Source organism: Lithobates pipiens, unplaced genomic scaffold (assembly GCF_037356315.1).
Source record: "Lithobates pipiens isolate NorthernLeopardFrog02 unplaced genomic scaffold, aLitPip1_a1.2 Scaffold_1, whole genome shotgun sequence".
In the NCBI taxonomy this organism is placed as follows: domain Eukaryota; kingdom Metazoa; phylum Chordata; class Amphibia; order Anura; family Ranidae; genus Lithobates; species Lithobates pipiens.
In genome coordinates, this window is record NW_027507685.1 from 116,714,743 (window position 1) to 116,730,950 (window position 16,208).

Below are 16,208 nucleotides of genomic sequence, written 5' to 3' on the forward strand. Positions count from 1 at the left end.
GCGGGGGTCCTGGCTAATCAGGGCCACAAATACCCATCACTCCCTGAGATCAATCCAGAGACAGATCCTGTATTCAGGACATGACGGGGTTAAGTCCGTATTGTGTAATTGTAAAGCAGACAAATCCCTTCTGGAGGCTCCTCGGGGATCCGGGAACCTGGGATCTGATCACACATTATATTGTGCTGTGAACCTGAATGCGTTTATTTCATGGAGGACGCAATGATAGATTTCTGCTCCTCAACCAATCACAGGGAGCCCCGAGAATGGCTGCCGGCGTCCTGCGGTGAGTACGTCCGTCTGACACCTCATATCTTCTTGTTGGTAATATTGTGTCCACATCCTATAATGTTACATTGTATATCCCTTTATTCTATTTCTAGTCCTTCATCACTAAAACAATTATGTTCTGTCCGGGATCCTTTTTTTTATTTCCACTAACATCCAAATTTTCAGGAGAAGTTTTTGGAGTGTACCCCCCTTCTTCAAGGTCCAAGCAGTACGAATAGACAACGTTTTAGCAGAATGTTAATAAGACGATGTCCGAGGAAAAACACACAAACATGGTAATTATACATGAGCATGGCGGAAAAATTAGCTTTGTATAAATTCGTTAATCTAGCTATTTCGTTTAGTTAAATTCGTATTCAAAATTTTGTTTTATGTCTTTTTCAAATTTTCTTCAAATTTACAGATTTTTTTTCGATTCGAAGCGTTTGAATCAATACATTTTAAATCGGTTGAATTTAAAAAAAATTTTTTTTCAAATTCGAATGCGACAAAGTGAAAAAACCTTCATCAAATGAGGTCCACCTTTAGTCTGTTATCTTTTGTGTCAAACAGAATTATCATTCTTAGTTCAAATGTTTTCCTTTCCTGAGTAGTTTTGAAGTTCCCTTAGGGTTAAGAAATCATATTTTTTTTTCTGTGTTCCTCTCTGTGCAAATTCGTTCTCTTCTGCAATTTTTGTCCTGTTTCATTAACATAGGATCCTTGGCTGCATTTTTTGGATTGGATGAGGTACACCACATTACTGGAGGTGCGGCTGTGTGATCCTATGATACTGAAGGTCCCCTTTGGGTGTGTATGGTTGGGACACCACAAATTTATCGGTTGAATCAAAAGCTTTAGATTTTTTTTTATTATTATTCAAATGCAGCAAGATTAATAAACAAAAGAAAAATCTTCATCAAATGATTACATAGGGGGTTCTTTACGAAAAGGCAAATCCCCTGTGCACTACAAGTATACTTGGAAGTAAAGTCGCTGTAGATCTGAGGGGGACATTCAAGGAAAATAAATATCAGCATTTTTGCTTGTCTAATAGAAATCAGCAGATCTTCCCCTCATTTTGATCTTCCTCTCATTTCGATCTTCCTCTCTTTTCGATCTTCCCCTCAGCTCTACAGTGACTGCCCTTCTAAGTGCTCTTGTAGTGCAAAGTGGATTGGCCTTTAATAAATCGTCCCCCAATGTTTTAAGTATCCGTTTTGTAGGGCTGGGGAAAAAATCGTTTTAAATCTTGAATCAAGCTGAGAGGTCAAATCGATTCGAAATTTCATCAAATTGATTTTTTTAGATTTTTTTTTTTTTTTTCGCCAGGACCGGCGCTGACACCAAGTCGTTCCTGAGGTGCTGCGGGCAGGAGTTTTTAGGCAAAGCCGGACGCCGCGGACTAGGCTGAAGCCATGGCCTCGCCTAAAAACTCCTACCCGCAGCTCCTCAGGACCAGCGCGGTGTCCATCAAAAAAAAAAAAAACTTGATTCGAATCGTGAATCGAGTTTTTTTTTTTTTTTTAATCGCTGATTTTTCTGGGGGGGAAAATCACCCAGTTCTACTGTTTTGACAGAATTTATTATTACATTTAATTTTATACAGAAGATAAGAAGGTGGAGGGGATGTGAGATGTTAGAAACCAGCGAATAGAAATAATGTCCCATTTCATGTCATCAGCTATACCCAACAATTGTGAAATGAAAACCTAGAGAAGGTGAACAGGGAGAGAAGGTTTTTTAGTCTGTGTGTTGGGTGAAGGACTCGGTACATTTCATTGTAAGAAGTTTTGGGCGAACAGTTCAGCCTGATAGTCTCCTGTTGGCGTGTTTGGCGAACATCCACATTTTCCGGGTGCTCGGCGGGATGTTCAGATGAGTTATAAGCTGTCAGCAGGCTTTACCCACTGACAGCTAAATGGAAAAAAAAACATTCCCAGCAATAGAAAATTTTGAAAAAAATGGCATACCAGGCCCTTTAGGAAAAAAAACATAGTTGAGTCTCCCCCAAAATCCATCCTAACTCTTGCAGCCTGGCAGGCCAGGAAAGGGGAGGAGGATAAGCAAGTGGACCCCCCCTCATGCACCATACCAGGCCACATGTTCTCAACATGGGGGGGTGCTTTGGGGTGGGGGTACCCCATTTTCATTCACATGGGGGTGGTGAGATCTGGGGGCCCCCTTGTTAAAGAGGGTTTCCAGATTCCAATAAGCCCCCTGCCAGCGGATCTCCACGACCACCGCCAAGGATTGTGGGGAAGAGGCCATTGCCCCCATCAGCATGGGGACAAGGTGCTCGGGAGTGGGGGGGGGGGGCAGGGCTCTTCCCACCCCAAAGCACCTCCCCATGTTGAGGGTATGTGGCCTGGTATGGTTTAAGGTTGGGTGCTTGCTTGTTCCCCCCCTCCTTTCCTGGCCTACCAGGCTGCATGCTCGGATCAGGTCTGGTATGGATTTTGGGAGAGACCCCACACCATTTTTTTTTTTTCTTACATTTTTCAAATTGCTGGCAATGGTTTGCAGCCAGAAAGATCAATTTAATGTCTTTTTTTTTAAGCAAGAAGGAGTCTCTTGTGCTTAAATGAACAATAAACTGAAAGTTCACATTGATTTTTTTTTTCTTTAGTTTGTGAAGTCTCAGCAATTGGCTGGGCTTCATTATTTTTTTCGGGGAATGAAAAAATCTTCCCCCCTTTTCTACCAGAATGGATTCATAAGTCATGATCAACACAGTTTCCTTGTCTTCCTCTGATTTTGATGTGAGTGATTTTATCAATTTTACTTATTTTTTCTTTTTTTATATTTAAATCACAATTATTTATCTGCTGCACGTCGCATCCCTTGCACTTCTTATTATTATACGCTGTGGGGGAGGGGGGGGGGCTCTTGAGGGAGAGCTCTAGTCTAATTTATCTATATTATTTACATGATTCTACGTATCACAATGCCTTTCATGTAAGTTGTCAATTTATAAATTTTTTTGGTGTATTTCATTATGTAGGTTTGCATTTTGTCCCACGGATGAAAATCTTTGAGTTTATTTGTTGAAACTTATCGGGACCTCTTTGTCTAATACAAAAAACGGTTGTAAATGTTGCAGGAATACAACATTTGTGGTCTGATTTTAGCAAGATGTCGTATCGCTCGATATATCTCTGTTTTAATTGCCTTGTAATAATAAAGTGAAAGCATTTTTATAATTTTTTTTCGTTTTGGTGCCTAAAAAAATCCCATCCAAATCTCTTCTAAAATCTATTACAACATTAGGAATGTGGTTCCATCGTTTCCACCCTTAGCATGAGCTTTGGTGGCTTTTTCTGCGATGTTTATCTCAGTCCTCCGACACATTAGGTGGTATCTGGTGGCTGTGTATGATGGACTATTTGGTGTGTTGGGGGTGGAAGCTGGAACTGTGGAGATAATTCCATCTGTCAGTTCCAGGAATGGGACTTTAACGTGTAAGATTTGTCAGTAAATATTTAATTGACCTCAATCATGACAGTTCTTCTCTCAGCAGATTTCATCGCCATTTCACAACCACAAGAATAAATTATTGGTAAAAAGGCATCTTCAATACGCTCCACATTCCAGGTGTTATGTGTTTCATGACTTCTCATCGAATGGACACATCTAGAGAAGAATAATTGTGGAATCATGGACTACAATGTCACAGTTGTCAGAGAATTTGTCCTACTAGGCTTTGCAGTCCCACCAGCCCTGGGAATCGTCCTCTTCGTACTAATATTAATGGTTTACTCATTAAGCATTGTAGTAAATAGTGTTATCATTATCCTTGTGGGAAGTGACCATCGTCTCCAGAAACCAATGTACTTCTTTATCAGCATATTCTCTTTCTTGGAGCTTTGGTACCCCACTGTGACAGTCCCGGGGTTATTACAAGGGTTACTCTCGGGGTGGAAGACCATTTGTTTTGGGTGTTGTGTTGCTCAATTTTATTTCCATTTCACTTTAGGTGCCACAGAAAATTGCCTTCTTGTGGTGATGGGCTTTGACCGCTATGTGGCAATTTGTAGACCTTTACATTATACGGTCATCATGAGCCCCAGGGTCTGTGTACAGTTTGCAGTGGGATCGTGGATCTGTGGGTTTTCTGTCCTAATGGTCCAATCTATCCAACTCTCCAAGGTGACATTCTGCGGCCCAAATCAGGTGGATCATTATTACTGCGATTTAGCTCCTTTAATCAGACTTGCATGTTCCGACACCACAAATGTACAGACTCTGTTTTTTGTGATATCCTGTTTAGGTATTTTAATGTGTTTTCTGCTTATTTTAGTGTCATATACATTTATATTAAACACAATTCTGAGACTTCCAACCTCTACAGGCCGCCATAAAACCTTCTATACTTGTGCCTCCCATCTGACGGTTGTCCTCATCTTCTATGGAACGACTATTTTCATGTTTGCAAGGCCAGTGGATGGAAGTGACCTTCATACTAATAAGATCGTTTCTGTTTTTCCATCAGTGGTGACTCCACTTCTCAATCCTATCATCTACAGTCTGAGGAACCAAGAAGTGAAGAACGCACTTTTGAGGGCTATTCATGGAACCTAATGGAGGGGCCCTCAGATATCAGACTTGACGATGACCCTGTTCAAGTCATGCTTATATAAAGTCGTGTCTCAAATGGTTCTTATCATCACTGATATTCTGGTCCTAGGCAATGAAGTGTTGGCTGTTAGCCCTTGTACACACGGTCGGACATTCCGACAACAAAATCCATCAGATTTTGTCCGACAGATTTTTTCCGAAACTGGTGTTGCATACACACGGTCGGACAAAGTTGTCGGAAAATCCAATTGTTCATAACGTGATGATGTTATTTCGTTACGACGGGACTACGTTCAGGCTAGTAGCCAATAGCTTTGGTCTAGGAATTTGATCTGAGCATCCGACAACACGGTCCGATCGGACATTTTCCGTCGGAATGTCCGACCGTGTGTACAAGGGCTAAGAAAAACAAAATCTCCCCCAGTAGTATTACAGTACTTTGCTGTTTTATTTTTATTTCTTTCTTTATGCTGTAGGTTGCTCAGAATTGAAAGTTGAAATAATGAGCTGAATGCTATTGTTTATATGTGTATGGTTGGGGGAAGTTTAATTTCATTGTTACATAGTTGGTAAGTTTGAATAATAAAAGAGACATTAGAGACATTTCCTGTTTTGGAGATCGTCTTAAAATGCATACAGTATATGTCTATCATATGTGCTGATTTACTGCCTCTGGGTGTCTTTCATATCATGGGTGCCAATAGGGGAATTGGCACATGTTTTCAACACCCTGTAAGCACTCTATGACCTGCTCTGTTTGAAAAGCTGCCCCAAGCCAAAAATCTCTTTAGATCCCTCAGCGTTTTACATTACCTTGCTCCCCCTGGTCCCTCACTACCGGGAGATTATATTCAGCGTGACCCAACTGGTCCCTCCAAGAACAGGATAGGTCCCCATTATTACCTTCCTTCCTTATGTTGTCACATGCCTAAAAGTCCTTGGGGAAATAATAAGTGAACCAGACTTATATTAGCCAACACCTCTAATGCCACGTACACACGACCGGACTTTTTGACAGCAAAGGTTCGACAGAACGAGTCCGTCAGACAATTCGATCATGTGTGGGCTCCATCGGACCTTTGCTTGCCAAAAATCCAGCGGACATTAGAAATAGAAAATGTTTTAAATTTTTCCACCGGAACTCCGCTGGGCCGAGAACTCCGTTCGTGTGTATGCTAATCCGACGGACAAAAACCGACGCTAGGGCAGCTATTGGCTACTGGCTACGAACTTCCTTATTGTAGTCCGGTCATACGTCATCCCGTTTCGAATCCATCAGACTTTGATGTGATTGTGTGTGGCCAAGTCCATTCATTCGGAAAGTCTGTTGGAATTCCACCGAAGGTCTGTCGGAAAGACCGTCGGACCTAGTCCCTCGAAAAGTCCAGTTGTGTGTACGTGGCATAAGGTTAATATTATTATTATTATTATTATTATTATTAATAACAAAAATAGTAATAAAATAACAGGAACAATGAGAAATACAAAATATCCATTATTAATAAAATAATAATAGTAGTAATGATAATAATACATTGCTAATCTATTTAGAGAATTATAACCTTCCCAGGGAAGTTCACAGAGTTATGGCGAGGATTACATTAAATTTCTGAATGAAGTTTCTCTGTTCAGAATCCATTTTACACAATGGCACCTGGAGACACTAATGTAATACAGAGCAAGTTCTGATGTTCAGGGGAGGGGCAGGGTGGGCTACATTTTAGTTTTTTATTGATCTAACTAGGTGATAACCAGGGTGTCCACTGCATATACCATTGATATAGTTTGCCTTTTTTTGCAGATAATGTTTTCCAAGTTGTATAAAACTGGTGAGAATTTTGTATTTATGCATTTATTGAGGAGAGAAAATTAATATTCTTCCAATATTTTTTATCTACGATGTTGCTGATCCTAGTATTAAATCTATAATTTTTCTTCTGCTGGTCTTAAAATTTTATAAAATTGGAGAAATTTTCTTTACATTCTTCGAGGATAGAGAATTAATATTCTTCCAATATTTTGGTGTTTATGATTTTGCTGATACTAGTATTACATCTATGATATTTATTTTTCTTCTCCTTCACCTCGTTCTTCTTCTCCTTCTCCATCGCCTTCTTCTTCTCCTTCTCCATCACCTTCTCCATCACCTGCTTCTACTCCATCACCTTCTTCTTCTCCTCCATCACATTCTTCTTCTTCATCATCTTCTTCATCACCTCCTTCTCCATCGCCTTCTTTTTCTTCATTACCTCCTCCTTCTCCATCACCTGCTTCTTCTTCTTCTTCTCCTCCTCCATCACATTCTTCTCATTCATAATCTTCTTCTTCTTCATCACCTCCTTCTCCATTACCTTCTTTTTCTTCATTACCTCCTCCTTCTCCATCACCTGCTTCTTCTCCTCCATCACATTATTCTCCTTCTCCATCACCTCCTCCTCTTCCTCCTTCTTTTCCTCTTCCTCTTCCTCCTCCTTTTCCTCTTCCTCCTTCTTTTCCTTCTCCTCTTTCTGCTCCACCTTCTTTTCCTTCTCCTCTTTCTGCTCCACCACCATCTTCTTCTCCTTCTCCATCACCATCTTCTTCTCCTTCACCATCACCTTTTTCTCCTGTTTTGCAAGTTTTATGTAAATATAATTTTTTTCTGTACATTCTTTGAGGATGGAGATTTAATATTCCTCCAATATTGCGTTATGTGATTTTGCTGATACAAATATTGAACCTATGATATTTTTTATTTTTCTCCTTCTCTTCTTCCTTCTCATTCTCCTTCTTCATTATTAGTATTATTATTATTCAGATTTTACATGTTTTTCTATTTTAGTTTTAACCAGTGTATCCTGGTTCATTTAAAAAAAAAATCTTTCAAATTTTTCTTATTTTTTATTTTTTTTTACATTTTAGATATATTGTTGAACAATTCTTGCTTACTTGCTTTTGTCAATGTGTAATACATTTTAGTTAAAAAACAAAACAAATATATCTTCCTATTCAGACAGAAACAACCTTCTACTTTGAGGGAAATGTGAACCGCGCCTGAATAATATATATAATATCTGTGATCTTATCATTGCTGCTGTTAAAAAATTGTGAAGAAAAATAAACAATTTACAATTATATTATTGGGGTAACTGGGCTGTAAAAAAAAAAGAAAAGATTGTATTTTTCTTTGTTTATAATTATTTTGTGACCAATAAATTGTTATTTCCTCAGTCTCCTATCTCCTAGTGTGCTTACAATGCGTTCCTTCAATGTGTTAACAATGTTGCAATTTTAATATATTGCTAAATTCTACACAATAAATTAAAAAATCATAATCCATATACTCAAAAACGCTCTTCTACAAATAAAGTGCTCCCGTCCACAAATTCCTAGCAGTGTGGCTGGGTTTAAGCTGCTCTCATGCCATCAGGACTTTGTCAGAAAAGTTTAATTTTTGGATCCTTCGTTCAATTTTCTAATGGCAGTGACAAGAATATTTGAAGGAGCAGGATGGAAATTGTTTCTCAAAACGAACAAAATTCCGATTATGAATGCGGTATTCGTTTGGGAAAATTTTGGATATGTTGTAACGAAACCCGTTTAATATGTCCGGGGTTCCATCCTGGCAGCAGATGCGGACAGAATTTTAAGTTCAAAGACTTAACTTAAAGCTGCCAATATCAAATGTTCCTACAAATCAATCCGAGAATTTCTTTGCTGACTTTTAACATTCAGTTTCGGAGTGAATGGACCTTCTCAAACAAAAAAACACGTTTTACTTTTAGAAATTCGTTTGTTTGCGAAAAATAAAATTCCATTGTGCTCTCTTGAGTTTCCTCATCACTAAAGTAAAAAAACGAACGTCAATTTGAACCCCACTAATGATTAGAAAATCAAACAAATTGTTTTTAAAACAAAAAATTTGCAACAAATCTTTTTAGCAACGTGCACAGCGGAAAAATTTGTTTAGTTTTGTGTTCGTTCGTTAAATTAATAATTTTGCTAATCTTGCTACAAAGTTTGTTACTTTGGAATGATTCGTTTTTCAGAATTCATTTTTTCTGATTTGTTTTGTATATTTGTTATTTTCTAATCAAATTGGAAAATGCGTTTGAATTAAAAAATGTATTTGAATTAGAAAAAGAATTTGAATAGGAAATTGAATTTGAAATGGGAACATATTGCAAAATATACAGTAAGGTATAAAATTGAAATAAGATGATGATTCCTACTTAGTCTGCTTTATAGAATAGAACAAAAGAGAATATATTCAATTTTTTCTATACTTTTCTATTCTATTCTTTTATTTTCCATTCTATTCCTTTATATTTTATTTTATTCTGTTCTGTTCTATTCATTTGTTTACTATTAAATCCCTTTTATTATATTATATTCTGTTTTATTATATTATATTCGGTTATACTTTTATTTTCTATTTTATTCTATTTTATTCTTTTCAATTATATTCTAAAAATTATACTTTGTTATATTATTTTATTTTCTATATTATTCTGTTTTATTGTATTTTATTCTTTTCAATTATATTCTAAAAAGCAGCCTAAATTGGAATCAATAATCTTATTTTACTTTTATGTCTTACTGTATTTGTTGCAGCATGTTTCCATTTCAAATTAATTTTCAAATTTGAGTTCATTATTGAATTCAAATTAGTATAACTCTTTTAGTTACAATTTAATATTCCATTTTTTTTCCATACTTTTTAATTCCATACTTTTATTTTCCATTCTATTCTTTTATATTTTATTTTATCCTGTTTTTTTTTCTATTCATTTGTTTACTATTAAATCCTTTTATTATATTATATTATGTTTTCTGTATTCTGTATTGTTATATTATTTTATTTTCTATTTTTTTCTGTTTTATTGTATTTTATTCCTTTCAATTATATTCTAAAAAGCAGACTAAATAGGAATCAATAATCTTATTTCACTTTTATATCTTACTGTATTTGTTGCAGCAGCATTCCATTTCAAATTCATTTTCGAATTTTAATTCATTTTCATATTCAAGTTCACTATTGAATTCAAATTAGTATAACTCTTTTATTTACAATTTAATATTCAATTTTTTTCTATACTTTTCAATTCTATACTTTTATTTTCCATTCTATTCCTTTATATTTTATTTTATTTTGTTCTATTCTACTTGTTTGTTTACTATTCAATCCTTTTATTATATTATATTCTGTTATATTATATTCTGTTATATTCTTTTATTTTCTATTTTATTCTGTTTTATTCTAGTTTATTATTTTCAATTCTATTCAAAAAATCAGGCTAAATAGGAATCATCATCTTATTTCATTTTTATGTCTTACTGTATTTGCTGCAGCAGGTTTCCATTTCAAATTAATTAGCAAATGCAAATTAATTTGAAAATTCAAGTTCATTATTGAATTTGAATTTGTATAACTCTTTTCGTTACAATTTAATTTGGATTTGTTGAAATTCATGGAAAATTTTTCTCCAATGAGCAAAATTCTAATTATGAATTTGGGGAAATCTGTAACCCGTTTAATATATCTGGGAATCCATTCAGGGAGATCTGGACAGAATTTTAAGGATTAAAAGTTACAGGGAAGAGGAACTCGTTACTTTGTAATTGTGATAATAGAAGTGGGACCTCATTACATCTCCGCAGTGATTTGTGATTAGGATTATATAAGACAGAGACGCTTCCTCCCGATTCTAATAGATGCAGCGCACTTATCGCAGCGACAACATCAATTCATACGGTACGTTCTACATTACGGGAAATTTCTTAGAATTCTTTGTTTGCTACAAAAGAGGAAGAAATTCTCCATTTCTACCAATGAGAAAAATTTGCTGGAAGGAAAAATGTTTTTTTTTTTGCTTTGTTTCGTTTATTTAATTGAATGATCTTTGTGTGTTTTTCTTTTTCCCTTTTTTGCGTATTAGATTTTTTGTCGCTTTAACCCCTTCAACTCTCTGCACTTTTCACCCTCTTCCTGCCCAGGTCATGTGACACTGTACACAGAGCACGTTTTTATTATTTTGTTCACACTAATGGAGCTTTCTTTTGTTAGTATTTAATCATCACGGGGGGATTTTTTGCAAAAAAAATAAAAAATTTATGAAAAAAGACTGAACATTTTGACAAAAGAAACACTTTTTTTTTGTTTCTGTTATAAAAGTTTGCAAATAAATAATTGTTCTTCATAAATTTAGCCCAAAATGGATTCTGCTCCATTTCTTTAGTGAAAATCCCCCAAATTATATATTCTGCAGGAAAGTTATAGAGACTACACACTGAGATCTATAGCTGATAATTGATCAATCCTGACGTACTGACGGCCCATCTAATTTCTTGAGCCCCAAAAATGCCAGGGCAGTACAAATACCCCCCTGTACAAATACCCCCCCAAATCACCCCCCTGTACAAATACCACCCAAATCACCCCCCATTACAAATACCCCCCAAATGACCCCCCCTGTACAAATACCCTTCAAATCCCCATCCAGTACAAACACCCCCCCAAATGGCCCCCAGTACAAATACCCCCCAAATCACCCTCCAGTACAAATACCCCATAATCACCCTCCAGTACAAATACCCCACAAATCACCCTCCAGTACAAATACCCCCCAAATGGCCCCCAGTACAAATACCCCCCAAATCACCCTCCAGTACACATACCCCCAAATCACCCTCCAGTACACATACCCCTAATCACCCTCCAGTACAAATACCACCAATTCACCCTTCAGTATAAATACCCCCCAAATCACCCCCAGTAAAAATACCCCCCCAATTCACCCTCCAGTTAAAATACCCCCAAACCCCCCCCCACCAGTACAAATACCCCCAATTCACCCTCCAGTACAAATACCCCCAAATCACCCTCCAGTACACATACCCCCCAAATCACCCTCCAGTACACATACCCCCAAATCACCCTCCAGTACAAATAACCCCCAAGTCACCCCCTGTACAAATGACCCCCCTGTACAAATACCCCTCAAATCACCCCCCAGTACAAATACCGCCCAAATCATCCCTTTTTGGAAAGTAGACAGTCCAAGGTATTTAGTAAGAGGCATGGCGAGTTTTTTGAAGCTGTAACTTTTTATTATTTCTTTGGAAAATTTAGAAATTAAAAAAAAAGTCACAATTTTTTTTTGTTACATGCTGTCACTAGTGCAGGGCAGTGTCATCATATAATGTTTTATTACATTTTTTTTTTTTTGTACGTTTATTTTTTTTTTTACTTTTTTTAACACACTGTAACCAGAGCAATATAATGTTACAATAGTAACCTTGTACTACTCCGGGGAAGTGATTATGATTTTGTTTTACACATTATGTTTGCTTATAGCAGTGAATTACATTGCCATAAGCAAGTGTTTTACTGAATGAAATTAATTAATTGCGTTTTTTTTGTTGGTATCTGTCTGTACCATGTGATCATTGTGACCAATCACAGCTAGCAACACAATTGTACACAATAAATGGCATGAAATGAAGCCATCCATTGTTTACAACTGTCATGTGACCTGCTGTGATTGGTCACATGGTACCAGCAGTTCCATTTTTCCAGAAGCCCATTTGTGAGGTCAGGCACTGATGTTGGATGAGAAGGCCTGGCTCGCAGTCTCTGCTTTAATTCATCCCAAAGCTGTTCTATCAGGTTGAGGTCAGGACTCTGCAGGCCAGTCAAGTACCTCCACCCCAAACTCTTTCATCCATGTCTTTATGGACTTTGCTTTGTGCACTGGTGTACAGTCCTGTTGGAACAGGAAGGGGCCGTCCCCAAACTGTTCCCAAAAAGTTGGCAGCATGAAATTGTCCAAAATGTCTTGGTATGCTGAAGCCTTAAGAGTTCCCTTCACTGGAAGTAAGGGGCCAAGCCCAAACCCTGAAGAGCCAAGCCCAACCCCTGAAAAACAATCCCACACCATAATCCCCTCCCCACACCATAACCACCCCTCCACCAAATGGTTTGGACCAGTGCAGAAAGCAAGGTCCATAAAGACATGGATGAGCGAGTTTGGGGTGGAGGAACTTGACTGGCCTGCACAGAGTCCTGACCTCAACCCGATAGAACTCCTTTGAAATTAATTAGAGTGGAGACTGAGCCAGGCCTTCTCATCCAACATCAGTGTCTGACCTCACAAAAGCTCTTCTGGAAGAATAGTCAAACATTCCAATAGACACCCTCCTAAACCTTGTGGATGACCTTCCCAGAAGAGGTGAAGCTGTTATAGCTGCAAGGGGCCAACTCAATATTGAACCCTCTGGACTAAGACTGGGATGCCATTAAAGTTCATGTGTGTGTAAAGGCAGGTGTCCCAATACTTTTGGTGATATAGTGTACCTTTCCCAGATAGCAAGCAAATGTGCTGCAAGTTTGAACATGACTGGCTAAGCTATTGCTTGACTTGTCGGGCTTCACAAGTTTGTTGCACAATTGCAGTAAGTCTGCATTGCATGACTCCAGATGAACTTTCTTTGCAAACATTCTGCAAGTCGGCTGCAAGTTCTGGTTCAGTTATGTTGTGCAATATAGTCCTCCCACCACAGGGGGCACTGTGACTGAATTTTCATGCTGTAGACTTGCAGGGCTCTTGCTGTAGACTCACCACCGCAACTTTGCTCTTGCTAGAGACTTGCCATGCAAATTTGCTACAAATTGGAAAAGTGTCACCTAGAACTTTGTGCTTCAAGTGCTCTGCAAGTGTACAACTTACCAGTGAAAATGTGCAGCAAGTCAACAGACTTACAATTCAACACAAGTTATCCCTACTATCTGGGTTGTAGATGCTTTTTTTCTGGAAACTGCAGCAAAGTATAATCCTACAAGTTCTCTTTGTTTATGAGGGAGCTGTGTTTGCTGCAATTAACCCTGTCTGTACTGTACTGGCAGATCTCATTATTAGTTGCAAAATGAAAAATGGACACTGTCTGTCCTAACAAAGGGTAAAGATTGACAAGCCAGGCCTCTCCATTGTAGAGTAAGTCAGAGGAGCTCCCCCTGTCCCTGAGCCTTTCCATTGTAGAGTAAGTCGGAGGAGCTCCGCCAGTCCCTGAGCCTTTCCATTGTAGAGTAAGTCGGAGGAGCTCCGCCTGTCCCCAAACCTCTCCGTTGTAGAGTAAGTCGAAGGAGCTCCGCCTGTCCCTTAGTCTCTTCATTGTAGAGTAAGTCGGAGGAGCTCCGCCTGTCCCATAGGCTTTCCATTGTAGAGTAAGTTGGAGGAGTTCAGCCTGTCCCACAGCTTTCCATTGTAGAGTAAGCCGGGGGAGCTCCGCCTGTCCCCAAACCTCTCCGTTGTAGAGTAAGTGGGAGGAGCTCCACCTGCCCCTGAGCCTTTCCATTGTAGAGTAAGTTGAAGGAGCTCCGCCTGTCCCTGAGCCTTTCCATTGTAGAGTAAGTCGGAGGAGCTCCACATGTCCCCGAGCTTTTCCATTGTAGTGTAAGTCAGAGGAGCTCAGCCTGTCCCCGTGCCTTTCTGTTGTAGAGTAAGTTGAAGGAGCTCCGCCTGTCCCTGAGCTTCTCCGTTGTAGAGTAATTCGGAGGAGCCCAGCCTGTCCCTGAGCCTTTCCATTGTAGAGAAAGTGAGAGGAGCTCCGCCTGTCCCTGAGCCTTTCCGTTGTAGAGTAAGTCAGAGGAGCTCTGCCTGTCCCCGAGCCTCTCCGTGGTAGAGTAAGTCAGAGGAGCTCAGCCTGTCCCCGAGCCTTTCCATTGTAGATTAAGTCAGAGGAGCTCAGCCTGTCCCTGAGCCTTTCCATTGTAGAGCAAGTCGGAGGAGCTCAGCCTGTCTTGTAGAGTAAGTCGGAGGAGCTCAGCCTGTCCCCGAGCCTTTTCATTGTAGAGTAAGTTGGAGGAGCTTTACCAGTCCCCAAGCCTCTCCATTGTAGAGTAAGTCGGAGGAACTCAGCCTGCCTTGTAGAGTAAGTCGGAGGAGCTCAGCCTGTCCCCGTGCCTTTCTGTTGTAGAGTAAGTTGAAGGAGCTCCGCCTGTCCCCGGGCTTCTCTGTTGTAGAGTAATTCGGAGGAGCCAAGCCTGTCCCTGAGCCTTTCCATTGTAGAGAAAGTGAGAGGAGCTCCGTCTGTCCCCAAGCCTTTCCGTTGTAGAGTAAGTCAGAGGAGCTCTGTCTGTTCCAGAGCCTTTCCATTGTAGAGTCAGTCAGAGGAGCTCTGCCTGTCCGCGAGCCTTTCCATTGTAGAGTAAGTCGGAGGAGCTCCGCCTGTCCCCAAGCCTCTCTATTGTAGAGTAAGTCAGAGGAGCTCTGCCTGTCCCCGAGCCTTCCCATTGTCGAATAAGCCAGAGGAGTTCAGCCTGTCCCTGAGCCTTTCCATTGTAGAGAAAGTGAGAGGAACTCCGTCTGTTCCTGAGCCTTTCCGTTGTAGAGTAAGTCGGAGGAGCTCCGCCTGTCCCCAAGCCTTTCTGTTGTAGAGTAAGTTGGAGGAACTCCACCTGTCCACGGGCCTTTCTATTACTGAGTAAGCCAGGAGCTTCGTCTGTCCCTGAGCCTTTCCATTGTAGAGTAAGCCAGAGGAGCTCCGCCCGACCCCAGCCTTTCTGTTGTAGAGTAAGTCGGAGGAGCTCAGCCTGTCCGCGAGCCTTTCCATTGTAGAGTAAGTTGGAGGAGCTCCGCCTGTCCCCGAGCCTTTCTGTTGTAGAGTAAGTCGGAGGAATTCCACCTGTCCCCGAGCCTTTCCATTGTAGAGTAATTCGGAGGAGCTCCGCCTGTCCCCGAGCCTTTCAATTGTAGAATAAACCGGAGGAGCTCTGCCTGTACCCCAGCCTTTCCATTGTAGAGTAAGTTGGAGGAGCTTCACCTGTCCCTGAGCCTTTCTATTGTAGAGTAAGTCGGAGGAGCTCCCCCTGTCCCCCAGCCTTTCCATTGTAGAGTAAACCGGAGGAGCTCCACCTGTCCCCGATTCTTTCCATTGTAGAGTAAGTTGGAGGAGCTCCACCTGTCCCCGATTCTTTCCATTGTAGAGTAAGTCGGAGGAGCTCCACCTGTCCCCCAGTCTTTCCATTGTAGAGTAAGTCAGAGTCGCTCCACCTGTCCCCGAGCCTTTCCGTTGTAGAGTAAGTCAAAGGAGCTCTGCCTGTCCCCCAGCCTTTCCGTTGTAGAGTAAGTCGGAGGAGCCTCGCCTGTCCCCGAGCCTTTCCATTGGGACAGATCACATTGAATTGTAGAGAAATGCTTGAAATCTGCCATGATACCTTCTACTAAAAAACATAAAAGGTGAACGGGAACACACAACAATCACATTATCAAATCTGAGTGTAAGAGTGGAAATACACTTTAAATCTGTCAGATGATACAATACATTTTAAGATTTTCATCTTTTTCTTGGGTCCACAAATTCTTCATGAAAGGATCCAGGCA

The 16,208-nt window shown here is 39.8% G+C and overlaps 1 protein-coding gene across 2 annotated transcripts; it reads left to right on the top strand.

Annotated features, from left to right (window-relative positions):
• Positions 1–218: 218 nt before the first annotated feature.
• LOC143973393 (olfactory receptor 226-like) lies at positions 219–6,531 on the top strand. Of its 2 annotated transcripts, none has more exons than XR_013272068.1 (2): positions 219–286; positions 384–550. XR_013272068.1 is itself a non-coding variant. In XM_077474413.1 (2 exons), exon 2 carries the CDS (start codon positions 3,928–3,930, stop codon positions 4,849–4,851), a length of 924 nt encoding a protein of 307 aa, XP_077330539.1. In that variant the 5' UTR covers positions 219–286; positions 3,791–3,927; the 3' UTR covers positions 4,852–6,531. The 2 variants fall into 2 exon arrangements, 1 of the variants encoding a protein (XP_077330539.1); XM_077474413.1 differs by lacking the exon at positions 384–550 and adding an exon at positions 3,791–6,531.
• Positions 6,532–16,208: the final 9,677 nt, after the last annotated feature.

Excerpts from the sequence above, each read along its gene's own strand:
- LOC143973393 (XM_077474413.1), top strand. The coding sequence starts at position 3,928 with ATGGACTACAATGTCACAGTTGTCAGAGAATTTGTCCTACTAGGCTTT.